The following is an 18,652-nucleotide window of genomic DNA, read 5'->3' as shown; positions in this document are numbered from 1 at the left end:
ACATTTCAGAAAAAAGGGGGGGGGGAAAGTTACTTAGATATGCAGACACAGTAATTAGGCTGTAGCCACTACCAGTTATCTCTTTACCCAGCAGCCTCAATTTTCCTTTATACTTCTGTTTTTTCTCCAAGGAAGCTTAACCCCCTGCAATCCTACTGAGAGAAGAAACATCATTTAAATACCCTGTCGCTGCAGTACAAAGCCCTAATTCAGTTCCTTTCCTTGCTCCCTAGGAAGAAACAAGCCAAGAGGGTGCCTTGTGGTGTATATTCATTTTGCTTACTAGCTTGAGACTAGTCAGACTTGGAGACTATCCAAACTATTCAGTCTTGTAGCCCTCCCTTATGCAATTGCTCTAAACATAATCCCACTGGGAGCAGGCTGTCGGAAGACATCTAGCCCTTGTGAGTCTATGTCCTTTCGATACATGGCATGGATGGCCAGCCACACAGAAACACAAGAGAGGCCATCTGGGAAGAGGTGAAGAGCAGCTTCCCCACCCTCCCTGTTCCAGCCCAGTAGAGATCAAGGGCCGATGACCTGCAGCACACACGGCCAGGGCAGAGAAGTTGCTGCTAAGCCACATGTCCAGTCTGGAGCTGCCACTTGTCAGATGAGCTATAGGCACCCTGGTCTAACCAAAAACCTGCTGTGGCATCCCTAGGCAACACTGAGTTTCTTTCTGCTCCAGTTTAGTTGCAAGTACCACCATGCTTAAAAGCGGTACCAAAAGCCAACCATTCTGTATCTCCCCATACAGATGGTTGACCCCCAATGTGTGGTTGCAAATAACACACACAAACTCCTTGTAGACCTGTAAGCACATGTACACCACACACTGAAGTATGATGTTGGACAGAGTAGGTTCTACATAGCACAAACAAATCTCTTTCCCTCACTGTTAGTCTTTTGGCAACAAAGATTACTTACGGGCTCAGGCTTTCTACATTTAGAAAATTCTCTTTAAAGCTGAAAACTCCACACAGAGACATTCCAGACCCTTCAAGCTGTTGGAAACAGCAACAGCATGTGTCTTCCTCCACTCTCACCAGAGAAATATTTAGAGGTTCCTTTGGGCTCATCTTAAAAATACCCAGAGCATAAAAATAAGTTGTGCCTGAAGGTCAGTGAAAATGAAATCTTCCAAATGGTGTTGAAAATGCCCCGCTAGATGCAGCTGAGAGTAGGGGCTGGGACTTATTTCCCAACACCTTTCATGTAGCTCAGTCATGCCGATGGCAAGGGGGAGCCAGGAAATGATTCCAGAGGGTCAAATATTGCAGATTTCTTTCTTTCTGTGTAGGCATGTGGACATACTGAGTGAAATGGTGGCAGCATGCCTAGCACAACAAGGTCTCCCGTGACCAGGGATCCATAAAACAGGGTTACAGAAAACAACAGCTACACCTTCCCTTACCATTCAGCCACAGGATGGGACCAGCTGCTACTGAATTTACAGGTTCTCTGCAAAGATGACTGCTATGGCCTGGCTGCCCCACTGGTGCTGTCATCTGTAGCTGGACTACAGCACATGGGGGACTGCAGGCATGCATGAATTTCAGATTTCTATTTCTTCCTATAAATCAAACCCTTTTACGGTTTTATTTCTCTAAAGATATTCTGGGAATTAGTATTTGTTCTGTGCAGCTGTGAGAGGCTTCTTTGACTTCATATAGAAGTTACATCTGCTGTATTAACCATCTGTTATATTCACAGGAAAGTGTAATATATAAAAATAACATTAAGGTGGAGATAGGAGCTGACTAAATGAAAGCCAAAGATTAAAAACCTTGTTCTGGGGCAGAAGAAAGTAATTAATTTTTGCTCACTAGCAAGTTTGATTATTTTATGGTTCCCATCTCTTTACCCTTTCCTGTTTAACTGTTCTCCCTTATCAGTCATTTAAAGACTAAGGACCTTCAAGACTGACTTAATTCAGCCTTGTCCTCTTTTATGCTTTCTTGTCAAGACTGCTGTTATCTACTTCTTCTTCCATCTGTGGCTTATTTGTTCTGCCGAGGCAACAAGCTTCTTTTTGTCAGCTCCCCAAGGTTGCCTCTGGGGCATCTTCCATATGTGTAACTATACCCAAAACCAATGGCTCTAAGGTCACCTGCAAAGCCCTTTGCATTTTACAAGACCTTAGCTCACATCTCCTCCACCCCACCCATGGAAAATCACAGTAACTTGTTCATAAAATAAATACACTAAAAACTGATGTTCTTATTTCTCTGCCTATTTGACAGTCCTTGGGCTGTGGTTTTCCCAGAGGAAGAACTATATTCTTCAGCTATGTCTAGACTGGTCAGACTAATGATGCTGGAACACAGGCCCATCGCAGTCACCCATCTTGCTGAACTGATAGCATGGCCTCTGGCCTGGTTTTGGCTTAGGCCACCTAACTTTTTTCCAAGCATTAAGGGCACAGTTCAAGTTTGGACATTAGGATGGGCCAGGGACGACTGTTCCCAATAGGCAGCTGATAGGTCCAATCTTATTTGGGAAAGAAAAGTATTTAGCTGTATGGATGTGAGCTCTCCCATGTCAGCATGGAGCAGGCTGACATCCTACTTGTCCATCCCCCTGGGGATCTATCCCATTTCCGAGATCTCTGCCTGAACCTCTATAACTAAACAATGGTTGTATTTCTCCATTTTTAAGATTTTATGAATGTATAAGAAAGTGCATAAGTAAATTTTTTGCTTTCTTCCCCCTCCCCCCCCCCAACTTGAGTATCTCTTTCAGGATAGGCACCAGGAGAGGGCAAGGGACACTTCACAGTGTTGTAAAGAGAAAAACCAATTCCAATCTCCCTTTCATTTGAGAGAAGACCAGAGGAAGGATCAGAAGTCTCTGCACTCTCATTCCCCTCCTTAGGACATCTGAATTACCTTTGCTGACTCAAGGATTAGCAGGGAGTAGCCAAGTCCGCCAGGAGCTTTCTCTCCAAACCCTGCCTGTGAACCCTGTGAGTTCCTCTTAAGGGACCCTGCTGGAGCACTGGGAGCTGGAGAGAGCCTGACTCCAGAAGGGCTGTGCTGCAGGAGAAAGGAGAGTCCCGAGGAGGTACAGAGCCTCTCAAAAAGCATCCTGATAACAAGGCAACTGTAAATGAGTTGCAACAGGGAAGGTTAATGTGTGAGATGGTGACTTAAGGCAAAGAAGAGGGGCCACTGAACCCGCGGCTGCAGAACTTGCAGTACTCTGAGGGCTTCCCCATGGTTCTGGAGGGGGCAGGTGTCAAAGGTTCCCTTGGTGTGATTGCAGATAAAGCTGTTATACCCCCCTATAAGGCCCCTCTCCGAGTCCAGGGAGGAGAAGGAAAGATCAACAGGAACCTGAGAGGTTGTCATCTGTCACTTATGGGGCCTTAAAAAGAATTTGGTGGCAAAAGCTGCAAAGGAGCAAATGAAAGCAAGAACTCCTGCGCATGTCCTCTGCTGTCAACGACATACACTTACAGCTTGATGCCATTCTCAGGCCAAGCTTCAGGTACTGGAAGGCAAAGGATGCCTGGTTGAGTGGGCATCTTGCTCCCTGCATGCCTTTGACAACAGCACATGGAGGTTTTGCTGCTACTTTGTTTTAGGGGCAATAAAACCAAATAGAGACAAGGAAAGTGTGTGTGTATATTCTTATCTAGATTTTGGTTTTAAATGAGGAAAAATCAGAAGAGTAATTCAAATCTCTCTCAACTGAGATCCCTAGTCAAAGCATTGCTACATCATCCTTTCCAACCCCTGGCACAGAGCTGAACTCTGAGATCTTCCAAACACCATTTCTTAAACCCTCCTATCCCACAGCTGCAATACAGTCAATACTTAGGAGAGAGATTTACAAAACCATTTTATGCCCATGCCCTCATTCTGCCACAATTAAACACCATTTCCAGAGTTGTGCTGAGATCACTGATGGTATCAAGTGCAAACAGGACAGTAAATTATAAAGACGTATTAGCATCATTTGCCTTTAAAAGGCACAAACCCGCACACATACATGCATTCACACATACGCAATTTTGCCAAGCATTACAGACAAAGTTATTTTTAAGCTTCTGTCAAATAGATGCATGACTGCTGTGAGGATGTTTAAGATGTCTAATATTATTTCAGATACCTTCTTCTTAAATCTCTACTTTTTATTTTTCCAAATAAGTTTTGAAATATTCTCAAAGGCTAAAAACATTTAAGCTTGCTGAAAGGCACATTTAAGGTCTGATAACATTATGTTCAGGTACATTTGAAGAGTCACTACTTTTTCAGGGACGCTACTCTTACTACTGTGCTGGGATCCACCCTGATAAATCTACACACACACTCAAGTATCGTTTCTACACTGCATCCAACAAGAACATGCAAAAAAGTAGGCTCATGTACAGAACAAGTTGTGAGGGCTACTGTAGAGGCCGCAGTTTAGGAAGTATTCTTTACACTACTAGTCCTGAAGTGAGTAGAAAGGCTGTTTCACTGAGTTTCTCAGGGGAAGTTCATGGCCTCTCTGCATTTGACAGATCAGAATAACACTGCTGCTCCATTCCTGAAGTGCTGATGCAATATTTTCACTAGAACTCTCACAGAGAAAGTTCAAAGGAAAAAAACGCCTAGATTAAATTTCAGTGAAAATCAATCAAAGCATGAATGCTTAAAAAACCTTAAATGCAATTGCTTTTCTGCACAGATGTTACTTTGCCATCCCATAATACAAACCCCATTTGTTTTCACTGATGCAGAACCTTGTTGTAGAAAGGTCATTACAGCAAGAAGCAAGCATTAGGGAGGATATCAGGTATCCCTTTGGATTTGTGTCTTGGAAGGTGGATATATCTGCAGTGATCCAAAACACACACAGGCAGTGTGTGACAACACATCCTAATTGTGTTCACTGTTGTCACAGCAAGTTACCTTCCCTGCTTTTCCAATACTTTCGCAATGAAGTAGACCCATATGAAAAAAAAAATTTTGCAATGTGCAAGAATTCCTAGCTTGAACGTATGAGAAAATGTCCAGAAAAGATCTAAACACACAAAGGTATTTTTTATATATATATATACACACACTTATGGTTTTAAGAAAATGATTTGTCATCTCCTTCCAAGGTTCCTTGGTCCAGCTCCCCAAGCCTCCACAGGCAGCACCAAACCGACCACTCAGCGGGAGGCACTGCCAGCAAAACAACATAGGGTTTAACTGCTTTTAGAAAAAAAATTGCAACCTTTTCCTATTAAAAACCAACCAACCACCCCAACCCACCCCCCCCTGGTAAAAGTGACATTCACAAAACTGACATCTCTTACACTGAAACAATAAACCTTAACCAGAAACTCTTGAAATTTTGCCTCAAGCAGAACGCTTTGAAAGAGCAGAAATCCAAAGATTCCATGATATCCAAAAGAGATTTGATTACAGTCAGCGATTTTATGTAACAGGTGCTCAAACACTGCAGTAACAGGTGGGAGCATTCACGTGCAGGATGGATAAAACACTGAGAAACAGTTCCAGACATGTCACCTTGTGCAGCAGAACATCCCAGATTGCTTTGCTTTGCCTTGAGGTAGAGAGAGGGCCACTACAAGTGAGAGAAGTGTGTGTGCGCCTGTTTCTGTCCTTGCACACATACACATATGAGTGGTCTGCATCATCTGCGGTAAGCTAGGTAGTTGGTGTCATCCAAAGGAAGCAAAAACCTCTTGGTATTATCCAAGAGAGTGAGACACTGGTAAGAGTATAATAGACACAGAATGCCAAGGGAACAGGATAATCAAAGGCTTAATTTCTCCAAGATGTTCAGAAAACTTTGAAAAATCCTACTGACCTGAGTGTCAATCCTCCTGATCAACAGTTTACAAAAAGTTTGGTATAGTTCTGATTAGGAACATCTCAGAATCTGAGTAATGTTTGACAACTGTTTCTGCAGTAAAACGGCATGTGCAGAGAGAATAGAGCACCTTGCTGCCTGTGCCATCTCTGAATGGTGTCACAACACTGTGTATTCTCAGTACTATCATTTTCATTTAATTTTGTGGACCTCACTTCTTAAAACTGTTACCATAGGCCATTTTCTTTTCTTTTCTCCCCCCAATTACTTTATACAAGACTCAGTTTGAAGTTTTCTTTGAAACTTTGTAAGTTCCTCTACATCAACTCTTTTGAACTTGCTTTGCTCACCTATCGGCTTTCAGAGATCACTACAGCACTAAAAGCCCTTGTAGAGTACAGACCAAATGCAAGACATACTTAAGCTACTAAAACCCCTCTGCTTAGCGTAATGGTAAGTTAGTTTTGCAGTTACAGATTACAAAGCTTGCCAAGTTTATGAATTACTTGCCTGTTTTGCACTTGCAAACAGAAAATGCAGCCTGGTTGAAGCTGTGTTCATTACACTTGGCTTTAGGACTGCATAGAGTTTACAGCCAAATTAGAAGCCTCTAAAAATAGAAGGTGATAGCATTGACAACAGCAAAACTTGAGCCATGCAAGATGGACTGCTACGAATAAAACAAAAAATTTGTAGGTATGGCTGGAGGGTTCCCAGACACATTCCCTCAGACCATATGAGCTGTTAAAAGCCCTACACAGTGCACTGGCATTTGTGCCTGAAGTTTGGTTCTCTTAATTTTGGGCTACTGCCAAGCTGTGACTTACCTTTGCTCTCCAGCTGCATCTGTTACTTCTGGTTGGTCTGGCATCTTCTCTGGCAATGTAGTAGTTTTGTCTGGTTATTTACTGCTCAATCCTCTGAAGGAAAGACTTGTGCCTTCCTGCCTGATGAATAGGACTAATCTTTTTTTCCTTGTTTCAGCAGTTCCATGGGGACCATCACCACCATCTCTGCACTGCAACTCTCCCCCCCTTCTCTCAGTTTTCTGGCACAAGTTTACAGTGCTTCTTTACCCCTTTTAAACATACAGGTGCCCTCTGTGTCATCCCCAAGGGGCTCAGCTAAGGCAGAGGGAAAAACGCCCTTTTTCCAATCCTTCAACTAACTCTCATCTCACTACAAATTACGTTTTTTATGTTGCTGCTAGCTACTCTCTACACTAATTGCAACCTTATGGTCTTTCCCAGAATCTTTCCTATCAAGAACTTGTAGAGAGTTCTCACACTCAAAGAAATGAGGAAAAGAGATTACAGGGAGGGGAAGAAAGGGCACTAGTACTGGAAAGGGACAAAACAAAACTGCTGTGGGGCAAAAGCACACAAAGAACTATAAATATCAGGGGTGCTTTTCCAGGGACCAAAGGTCACAAAACTGGCAGAGATCTGAGAGATCACACAAAGCTGGGCAAGCCAACCCAGTGCCAGAGAAGCTGGAGAAAGAAACAGAAAGGTAGTGTCCATGATTGCAGGATGACCATTCCAGTGAGCAGAAACTGAAAATTTAGTGGGACAAGAGGCCTGGATGTTGATGGAATGATTGCACCTAACATGAAAAGCATATGATGCTCATTTAGAGATGACAGTGGAGAACAGCTGAATTGTAGGGGTGAAGTTCTAAACGAGAGTTGCAAAACCTAGCTGCTTCACTTCAGCAGTATGTCATTAATAGGCTAACTTGCAGTTTTGAAGCATGGCCTATGGGCTGGTATTTCTTTGCCTGGTTCATTACACTGATTTTTGGCCAAGAACTGTTGTAGTTGACTCACAGGTCACTGAGGTTTAAAGTAAATAGGGAAAAAAATGAAAAAGGGATATGTGACATCACTGGTGACTAAACAGTTCTTGGTGTGTTCTGAGCAAACATTCAGGTCAGAGTAAACTGGAAACAGAAAAATGGACTTTCATACTTGGGTCAACTTGGAAAACTGCTCTATACAGAAAGCAGAGTTAATTGTCACATATTTTTGATCCCAAACCACCCTGTTCTTGCAAAGACCCAGTTTAGGTTTAGATCAGCATTACTGGATTAAATTTATAATAAGTCTTTTATCTGTCCCAGTACAGAAGGGCAGTGACTTGCTTACTTGTCTTGTCCCTACCCAGCACCCTTGTCTTGATCAGTGAAGCCAGCCTGAATCCGCAGACTTACTTTTCTTGCCTTAATAATGGAATCAAAAGTGTGAAAGAAGTGAGTGAAAGGGCAAATGCTATAAAAATATTAAAACAAACAAACAAAAAAAGCCCAAGAAGATTGCTCTTGTTCTCTGGGGTTTTTGCTTGTTTAAAGAGCAGAAACAAACCCACTTAAGATATACTATATATTATAAGCTGCTTGTAACAGTAAGGGAATCTCCATTTTCAGTAAGGAATTTAACTTAACATGCTGCCAAGGTTTATCAGTTTTCAACTCTTTTGCAGAAAACCAAAAACAGCCACTAATAATGGATTAGACCTTGGTCTTTGAAGGATGTTAATAGTTAAAAAAAGAATCCTCTGCTACTACATTCAGCCTGTAAAGGATTACTCTTTTATTAGTGTAGCTGAGGGATTAATAGAAATGTTTGTCTAATGAATGCAGCTACTATATTTGAGCACATGCCTGAATAAGCTACTTGTTGACTGAAACCTATCTATTTACAAATACTTCCGAATGGTGTAAAAACTATCTGTATTGCAGTATTGCAATGGCTTTTGCATAACAGTAAATATTTTACTGACATTGACATTGTGAAATTCACCCCATTTGCCAGTTTTATTTCTGAAACCTATCATGTAAAATGTACAGGATGGACTTTTCTACATCTGGTCTGATTTGCTTATGACTTTTTAGCTAAAAAAAATAAAAAATAAGTGTTATTGATTTGGCAGTTCTCAACAGGGGATAGGTACATCTTTTACATGCACTTGTGTACATAAAGCATCTTCAGAAATGCAAATTAAAGCACTTCTTAAAGTAAGTGCTATCCATGTCTGTCTTAATTCAAGGTAACAATCAAAATTTTGTGATAAAATTATTTCTAGAATTCCACTCTGTTCATTCTTCAGCCTTGATACAAAGTAAATTCTATTACTATTTGAATTTAGAATGCTTCATAAAGGGATGAAACCACAGTTTTGTAATGGCAGACATCATAGGAAATTTCTTATGTAAATAAAAAAATGAAAACAATATATGTTAAAATACTTCCATTTACATATTTTAAACCTAACCAGTAGACCAGCAATAAAAAATTCTCTGGAGAATGGAGTTGAAAGAGAGAGAGCAGCAAGTTCAGACTTCAGGCAGGCAGTGTTTAATGGTATTTAATTATGGAAGTAAAGCTTTTTTCCCCCTGAACTACAGTGAACATTCACAAAGTCTCTAGTTATTGCTGGTTAATAACAAATTTAGATGATCCATGTTCAGGCTTATATTTAGGCCTAATGCTGTCAGATCTGAACAGGGCTTTGAAAATAGGGACTTTGGATGAGTAATGTAGGAGAAATGGAAAGGCTCTGTCTGGTTTTCTGAGAGTGCTTAGCACATTTATTTCTTATGTCAGGCACCATTAAAGGTTTTCTCACCAGTACACCCAAAATAACTAGTCATTTTTTAAAAGGAAGAATATCAATCTTGTAGTCAGCACTTAGTGGCAAACATGCTAGAAATTCACAGATAGGAGGCTGACACATGTTCCAGTCTCTGTAATGCAAACTGCTTTCATGAGATATACCTTCCTGTAAATGTACCTCTTACACCTTCATAATTAACAACTATTTCTATGACATACACATGATCAAATGTATGTATGTATATGCACATTTAGATATGCATACATACGTCTGTGCTTACACACATATATACACACAATATAAACAAAACCAAATTAATTTTTTGAGATAATTTTTGAAACACAAAGCACTTCAGTTTGAGTAATCACACTGAAAACAACTCCATCCAGTTGATAATTTTTTCCTCTTTAGAATAAGATTTTCGTATCAAATTTCTGTTATTTTTAAGTTCAGAGACCACCAGTTGCACACAATCAGCTGTTACCTTTTCCCTATTTTGTACACACTTCTGATACAGAGCTCTGCAGGAACGCAGATGAAGAAAAATTAAATACCAGTCTAATATTTTAATTTGTATTACTCTGGAAATAGCATGAGGTTTTCTAGCTTCCTTTTATCCCCTGAAATACATTATGTCCATCTGTACTGTCATTCATACAGTCAGTGACACTGAGACAGAAATACTAAAGAGCTAAGTGAAAATAATGTCAAAGTGACTTTATACCCTCTTGGGAAGTACCTCTCCAAAGCAGGATAAAATTAATAGCTGATTTTTTCTGCCTTATTTATTTTGAAAATAATTAGAGGTGTAGTTTTAACCAATGTACATATGTATCTGAAAGCTAAACCTGTAAATGCATCCTCTGTATCTGCATATAATTCATATATAATTTTTAGATCTGAAAAACTATTCCAAGCTTGCTTTCTTTCCAAGGCATTTTTGGTCCAGAGCTCTGCATGAACGATATGATGAGGGCTGCCTGCCTTTCTGAAGGTACCAGCCAGTGCGGTGGCAGAAACATCAAGGACAATGTGATGTGGAACACACTTACTGGTGTTTATTTGGGATGACCCGCCCTGCCTGAGTCAGCATGGCCTCACCAGCCCCAAGAACATTCACTTCTGCGCATGAGTAATATCGAAGTGTAAGAAAACCTTTTATCACCACACCCGGCTGTGTACACTTCCTCTGTGTAGACACAGCCCTCCGGGTGAATCAGGAGATCTTCCCTGGGTTCTAACCACCATTGGCTGAAAGCACATCATAAGTTGAACCATATTAGGTCAAAAACATATGCGCAAACCCTCTTAGGCCACTGAAATAAATTCTTTTTCATACATCATACAACCTTCAAGCTTTATTGGCTTTATAATCATCTTCAAAACCCTGAGACTGTTGCTTTCCCCATCTGGGTAGGCAGACTCATTCTTCTTACCTCTCTTTCACGCCGAATTAGCTCTAATGGCAAATAGATGACAAAATGGGTAATCCCTCCTACTTCTACAGCAGGGGTCCTCAAACTTTTTAAACAGGGGGCCGGTGCATGGATTAAGTGGCAGGAAGTCATCTGCGGCTGCTTGGTTTCCCACCCCCCCCAATGCCTGGGGAGATGGGGTTGTGTGTCTGTAAATACCGGGGGCCGGATTGAGGACACTGGGGGGCCATATCTGGCCCATGGGCCGTAGTCTGAGGACCCCAGTTCTAAAGTAAAAAAGTTCAGAAGCACGTGAAGTTGTACTGTGAACTGCAAACCATTCCTGCAAAATACTGCTTAATCGAGTCCATGCTACACTAAGTAATAGTTATTATATAGCTGTACATAAAGCACTTGAAAATAACATAGATGTTGTAAAGCTATTTGTAAGTGTGTGTGACAACTACATTGGGAAAGGCCTGTCCATTTTTGCTAAACCCTTGAGGATTCTGCAGTTGTCATGGGAGTGATCCGAGTGAAAGACATTCCATGTTACAAGACAGATGCTCCCCATTAGACGGAGATCTGGAAAGTCTGCAGTCTGTTTAGGAAACGACCCTTCCTCTTTCCACACTAGCAGGGTTTTTTTGACAGTCAAAGCTTTTATAGAAACATTGTCTTCATGAGAATGGTCTCCTAGAGCTATTCTGAACCAAATGCTGCTGGCATGAGTACAGAAAATGAGTACCACAGAAGAACTGTGGTGGCTTTTGCATCTGTAAAGTTTTACAAGGCCCCTGTGATGAACTCCAAAGCAGCAGTATAGGTTCACCTTATATCTGAGGAAGACGAAAATGCATCTAATACAAAGAGAGAGGTAGCAAGAACATACCTGGCAAGAGATTGACATCAGGCGTTCAATCTCATGGATGAAGTGGCTGAGATCTTCTGGGATGGTTATCTCTTCTGAAACCCAGTGTCTCCTGAATGGTGAGCCAGCTCCTGCCCCTCCATCTTCCACACCACATATAGTGGTGCATGCACATATTTAAAATTGTGTGGTTTTAAGTCTCTGAAGATACTTCCCATCTATTATACAAATTATGACAGGAAAACTGGCATGCTGTCATAACACTATCATGTCTCACTCTTCAGGAACACACTGCCTGTGGATAGTAGGCTTTCCCTTTGTTAGGTGAAAGACAAAGTTGTTTATATTCCACACATCTGCTAAGAGAGGGAAGCTCAAATGAGGAAAAAATCTGTGCTGAGAATAAGTACTGCAGGGGAGAGGCACTGGAAGAGCAGAATGACTTTTTCATGTGACCGCCTTCGGCAAAGAAACAAAAATAATTTTCAAAATAAAAAAAAATTCAAAAGGATAATGAAATAGAGGCCTTCTCACAGACCTTTGTACTATTCTATATGAAATGTTAACTTCCCATCTATCCTTATTAAATGCTAGGCAGAGGCCATTACACGTAAATTAATGCGGCTTCATGTTCTGCATATAGACTGGAAATTATTTTCTTTTCAATCAAGATAACTGAATTCAAGTCTCATGTTTTAAAATTGATAGTGGAACACATAATTCTGGTTTAAAATTTGATGTAAGATCACAAGAAAAATGGGACAGTTTTCTGCCACCAAACAGTTCCACACTTAAACCCTTTCTTCCCAATAAAAGTGCTGGGAACAAAATAGTAAAGATTGTCTCTTTTCCTTTGTGAATAAAGTAAATCATATCAAAATGTAATTATAAAAAGATAGTAGTGCTGGGAGTTTGTCCCAAAACTCAGAGAGTCATTTTTTTCAGTCAGGTGGGCCCCTCACTATACATATGAGCAAAATGGGCATATACCCAGCAAATTCACTCTGCACAAACTTTAATGCCTCATGCCTTTCTGGGCCACTTCAATGAAGAAGTGTTTTGGAGCCAGCTCTCCCTCAACTAGCAGGTAAACCCATTGCTAATATAGTAATTTTTGTGGGAATCTCATGTTAAAATACTGGGAGCCAATAATTTGCTCTCCATTCTAAGAAACTTTACAAGGATACAAAGCTCTACAAAAGCATCAAGATGGTTTCTCCCTTCACACACCAAAAAACCATGCTTTTACTGCTGCTTCAAATCCAGTTAATTGTTTGGTTTCCTTTTACCTTAAGACTTTCTCTTCAGGGAGAGTATTCTTGCCATTTAGTAACCGTATAGCTTTAATGACTGTACCACAGACGGTGCATATCCAGGATATAGATAACTACATTTCTAGAGACTGCATCATTCTCATACAGAAAAAAAGAGCTAAAATTGTGATGAGTGAGGAGACTATTTTTCATGTTTCTGGAAAACCTTGAAAAAAATAATCCTGCTTTAAAAAAAGCTGTAACGAAGATGCTTAAAAATGAAGCAATGCAAAATAGTACAAATGAAAATAACTTACTCAGGTCTAGTCAGATATAAGTATTTTGCATTAGATTGCAGTTTTATTGCTGCCTCAGTGGGGGAAAAATCCTCATGCCTGTACGAGGCACAAATGAAGTGCTAGTCTATTGCCCGTGGGACAATTTACGTATTATTGAATAATATAATACTACTTAAATAATAACTATTTGTAAATCCTGATGCAGCAAATATCTTGCTACTTTGATTGTAAAACAAGAATAACAAAAAAGACTAAATTCTTACTCTCGGGACCCGACTCCTACTCCCCTATAAGCAATTAACAACAAATTAAAACCGTTAAGTGCCTGACGCCCTTGCCAGCCACCTCCGGCCCCTCTCCCGCCTGCAGCCCCGGCGCGCCCTGTCACCACAGCCTGCCCTCACCTCAGCCCCCACCACTGACAGGCCAGCCCTACACCTCCTCTGATTGGCCAGTGGCAGACAGACGCGCCCTCCGATTGGCTAGCCGCCTCGAAGGTGAGGGTGATTGGCTGGGCTCAGCTCCCGCCTCTGCGGCGTGCTTGTCCGTCTCCTCCCGCCCTGGCGCCTCTCCTGTTCCCGGCTTGCAACATAGGTGGGGCGTCCCGCGGAGGCCTGGCGCCTGGGTGTGAGGCAGGCAGGCAGAACTAATCCTCAATAATCTCCTTATAAATACAAGTAGCTTTGTTCCAGAAAAACTGGGCCTGAGGAACCCAAACACACAACGTCGTGAGACAGCGAGAGAGAGAGAGCAGATGATCTTAAAAAACAGCCTGAACTCTGAAGAAAGCTGACCACAAGAAGAGTACTGTACAGAAAAATGTTTATTGAGAATGTTGTTGCATTAGAATTGTACCATTTCATCAGCAAAAGCAATTTCATTCGGCAAAAGAGACACGTCTTCCCATCACAAAATCTGGTCCTCATGTCAGTGTTGGTCTCAGCTGGTTGCTCAGCTCCTGAAGTTCAGCAATCATGTTGTCCATAGCTGTCACCTCATCCACTATCTCACTCTGAACCTCATTACTTGTTACATCTACAAAAAGTTGCTGCACAACAAAAAAAATAAAAAACATTATTTTAAGATATACGTACAGTTTCTGTTTCAGTTTAGAGACAGAATACAGGAAGCTCATCACCACTATCCGCCTTTCAAATTTTTGGTATCTATGATGGTGTATCTCTCTAAAAAAGCCCTTTTGTAGCTAATAAACAGAAGGTGTGTATATATACACACACATGTGTCTGTGCCACACACCTGGTATTTTGCCAAAGGGGCCGAAGCCTCCCCTGTGGGCACTGGGCTTCTGCTCTGACCTGACTGGCTGTGCTGACGCTTGATCCCATCAAAAGTGAAGGCCTTTACCATGAAACTCAAATTAGAAGAGCATCTCACATACTGTCACTGCAGTTTACAAATCCATCTGCTGCTAAATAAGTAGTTGTGAATTTTAATGACCGTTTTTCTCCAGTGTAATTTTCTGTTGCATCATTTTCTCCAAAACCTCAAATAAATATATTTTAACATTTGATGTCACGACATGTGTGGGTGGCGACATTAATCTGTAATTAAGTTATACAAGAGAAAACAAAACACTACAGAGTAATAAAAAGTTTGTTCTTAAAGACCTTAACACAATAACAGAAATACAAAGCAGCTAACTAATGAGCAATCATAATCACTATCCACAGGGAAACCAAGGGAGACAAACGCTAAATGACTTGTCTAAGTCTTGAGAATTGCACCAGAACCTGTTGCTATTGCAAGGCGAGGACCTGTCATTCCACTCGAGTAATATGGAGGTACCACTCCACAGATATATGGGGGGCACACACACTGAACATATGTTTCCTCTTTGTTATGTAAAGGGAGAGTGATTCACACTTCACTTGACACAAACCAAAAGCCTACATTTAGAGACAAAAACAAACCAAGAAAACAAAAGTTGCTCTGGAGTACATATGTACATCATTAGATCATCAAAACATAATGGGACAATACAGATACATATATAAACAAAAATGTACTTAAAAGGCCTGAACCAAGATCTTCAACTGCCTCAGAACAGTGTTGTCACTGAACAAAGGAATATCCTACACAAAAATAGGAACATGTTCCCACTACAAATACAGAAATTTTTCTTTCAGCCCCAAACCCTCACACTGGGAATGTGACAGAAAATTTTGGTTCTTTCTCACTAAGACAGCTAAATAAATCAGGATGATATAATTATTTGTGTTGCCTCCTCCCTCTCCCTCAAAGCAATCTATTCAACTAGATGCAGTGTGGGGAAGTTTCACACACCATCATTCTTTGGGTGTTGTGCCCCACGTTTCCCCACAACAGTACCCACATTTCACACATGATACAGCCCTATGATCTTTCTCCTTTTTGGAGACCCCAGCTGTCAGGTCTGAATGGTGCATTGTGGGAAGCAGCAGAAAAAAGCCCACTATGCTCTTTGCCAGAGCTGTGACTGCCCAGAAGGCTCTGTACAGAAAGCAGCTCATTAACAAGTTGCAGCTGAGCAGACCGTGGGTGCATCATGATTCCAGCACAAGGCAGGAGCTGGAATGTCAGAGGTGGATATCCCAGGAAAGGTGAGAAGTCTAAGTTACATTGTTTCACACTGTACAAAACCTACTGATTTGCTCCAATTGCATGTCCTGCCTACAAAATTTTGGAATTTTATCTTTTAAAAGTTACTTTCACTGTTCCTTTATTCCTTCTGAAATCTTAACTGCTAAGCCTGCTCATAGCCTGTTTTTTTAAGTCCTTTTCTCTGTCAAAAGTAAAAAATGCCCCACACCAACACTGATCTACAGGGCAGCAAAAGGAGATGCTGCAGTCAAGCTTGGACAGGCATAAACAGTGCTAAACTGTTTGTGCACAGGATCTTACGAAGGATGACTGAGTTTTTAAACCACAACACACTTTGAAAATTAAATAAGACTTCAAATTAAAAATAACAAGGCATCTTAGAAAGTATGCAAAAACAGTGAGGTCACACCAATAGCTTTATCTCTAAACATGTCAGTTTCCCAGAAGTGCCATAAAACTTACAGGCACCATTATATGCCAATAATATAGATGTTCATTTAATCAGTGCATTCAGGAACTAAGAATACAATTTAATAGTCTCACTTAGACTTAATCTTTTAGATAACTGCACAATCTTGCATAATATAAACTACCTGTACTTGTATTTGTATCATTTATGTCAAGTAGTCTTGCTTTCTTTACAGTCAGACTACACACTTTTTTTCTTTTTTAAACCACCATTTTCTGAATCACAACAAAACATAGATGTCGCGCCTTTTTTCACCACATTCCGAAGACTTACATATGCCAGTATCTAAAAGTACAGTTATGGAGCCAGCTTTCGTTTGCTTGTACAACTTTCCTAGGCTTTTATCCTTAAAATTACAGGACTTAAAAAAAGCGAGCCAAGTTTAGCACACTGATGACGGATCAACACTTTGTATCACAAGCACACATGTTATAAAACTTAAGCTCTGAAATTCACATTTACTAAACCCCACACACAGCCAGGCAGAATACTTCTTTAAGACATTAAGTGTATTTTGAATGAAAATATATTCCAGATCAGTCCTCAGTTAAACAATGGCTGTGTCTCATTTTGTAAGATGAAGGGTAAAACTAGGATAATAATGGTGCAGAAACAGACTTGGCTCTTTGGGCGCCTGGCTATGGAGGCACAACCAAAAACCAAGCATACACTTCAAACATAATGACATTTCCCAACAAATTAATACCTGGATTAGTGGGGTATCCATGAAAGCCTTATTAAAAATTCTCTCCTTTAATAAATAACTCTGTTTTTAAAAACACTTCAAGTGAGGCAAAGCAGTGCTGACACATTTTGGTCCTTTCTGCAGGTTTATGACCATTCTTTCTGAGACTGCACTACTTCTCCCCATGACTACTCACGTATGGAATGGATCTTTGAAATGACTGATTTCTTCCAAATGTTTGAGTCTGTTTGCCCGGCATTTTAAGTAAAATTCTAACTTACTCTAATATGTCAATGCTATCTCTTAGACTAGTAGGTTTATTTCAGTCAAAGTCTAGCAGGAAGAAGGGAAACAAAAGTCTGCTTATAACTGGAATCCTATACAGCACAGAGGTGAATATCCATCTGATAATACCTCCCTGTTGCACTGTATCATCTGATCTATAATTGACTCAAAACAGAGAAATGGTTTCTGGCAACAGAACAAAGATTCCTAGCTTTCAAACAAGAATTCCTACCTTTCAAACATTCCTACCTTTGCTTTGGATGACAAGCCACGTAAGTTGAGCCGAGCCGAAGAAAGTATCTGCAAAGCTTCCTGATGATTAGGTTTGTTCTTGCTGCATTTTATAGCCACTAGAATCCAAGAAAAGGACCGCAAAACAAAAAAGCATTATCTCTATATCAATACATTTTAAACAACAACATTTAATTAAAAATCTTGATACCTTACCTTCCATAGACAATTTTTTAAATGTAATATCCCCAAAAAGAAACACACAAAAAAAGAATGCCAAGGAATTTTGAGAAGATAACTCTAAACCCAACAGGTATATGTATCTGTCTTAAACATAAATATCACAACACAGTGAATAGTCTTACCAAGTCTGTTTTGAACATTTCCTGACTGGCACACACAAACTTACATGATGATTTGAGGACTGAAATGAACTATAGATGCATTGCATTAGGAAATTGCTAAACCATGAAATTAATTACCAGTCAGATGTTTACTGACTCACCCAACATAATTTCTGCCTCATTCCAAGCACATTTTTGTATGCACTACCAGGATGATGCCTTCTGGTAGAGGACTTCAACAGCAGGAATAAATATAATGGGTAAAGTAGAATATTATTTTGTTATTAAGCTTAATAAACATTTACTACGCTCTCCATGAACAATAAAAGTTCTTTTCAGGTAGAACATACCATGTGCAATCTCTATGGCTCCTTTCACCACCTCCTTAAAAGAAGAAACATCTTTCTCCCAATCACTTGATTGAATTTCACATTTATGTGCCTTAGTGAGACACTGCAGTGACTGCAAGGGGGAAAAAAACGATCAGTATGTGAGGAAAAAAACTAGGAGACTAATCTAATTTTAAGTATCTATGAAATTAATGCTCAATCCAGAAAATTAATATATCTTTACTATGCTTTATTTCCTGTGAGTTGGAGTAGTATCCTTCTCTGCAACGGTATGCACCAGCTGTAACACAGATGTTATTCACCAACATTGCATCTCGAGTATGAGAGGCATACAAAGTAACGTGTCTAATTTTTATCTTTTAAAAATCTGTCTAGACTGATGGATGTGACCGATGTTTGCCAAGTCATCATAATTAAATAC

At 40.3% G+C, this 18,652-nt stretch overlaps 1 protein-coding gene across 1 annotated transcript in view; it reads right to left on the bottom strand.

Annotated features, from left to right (window-relative positions):
- Positions 1–14,072: 14,072 nt before the first annotated feature.
- TTC27 (tetratricopeptide repeat domain 27) overlaps positions 14,073–18,652 on the bottom strand; it is a 125,923-nt gene continuing 121,343 nt past the window's right edge. Inside the window, exons 18-20 of the mRNA XM_040612002.1 lie at positions 18,232–18,343; positions 17,556–17,656; positions 14,073–14,314 (exon numbers count right to left, since the gene is read on the bottom strand). Of these exons, the coding sequence (XP_040467936.1) occupies positions 14,189–14,314; positions 17,556–17,656; positions 18,232–18,343 (339 nt within the window). The 3' untranslated portion in view covers positions 14,073–14,188. The remainder of the gene's footprint in view (positions 14,315–17,555; positions 17,657–18,231; positions 18,344–18,652) is intronic.

The sequence above is a fragment of the Falco naumanni genome, chromosome 12 (assembly GCF_017639655.2).
Source record: "Falco naumanni isolate bFalNau1 chromosome 12, bFalNau1.pat, whole genome shotgun sequence".
NCBI lineage: Eukaryota > Metazoa > Chordata > Aves > Falconiformes > Falconidae > Falco > Falco naumanni.
This window is presented reverse-complemented; position numbering and strand designations above follow the sequence as displayed.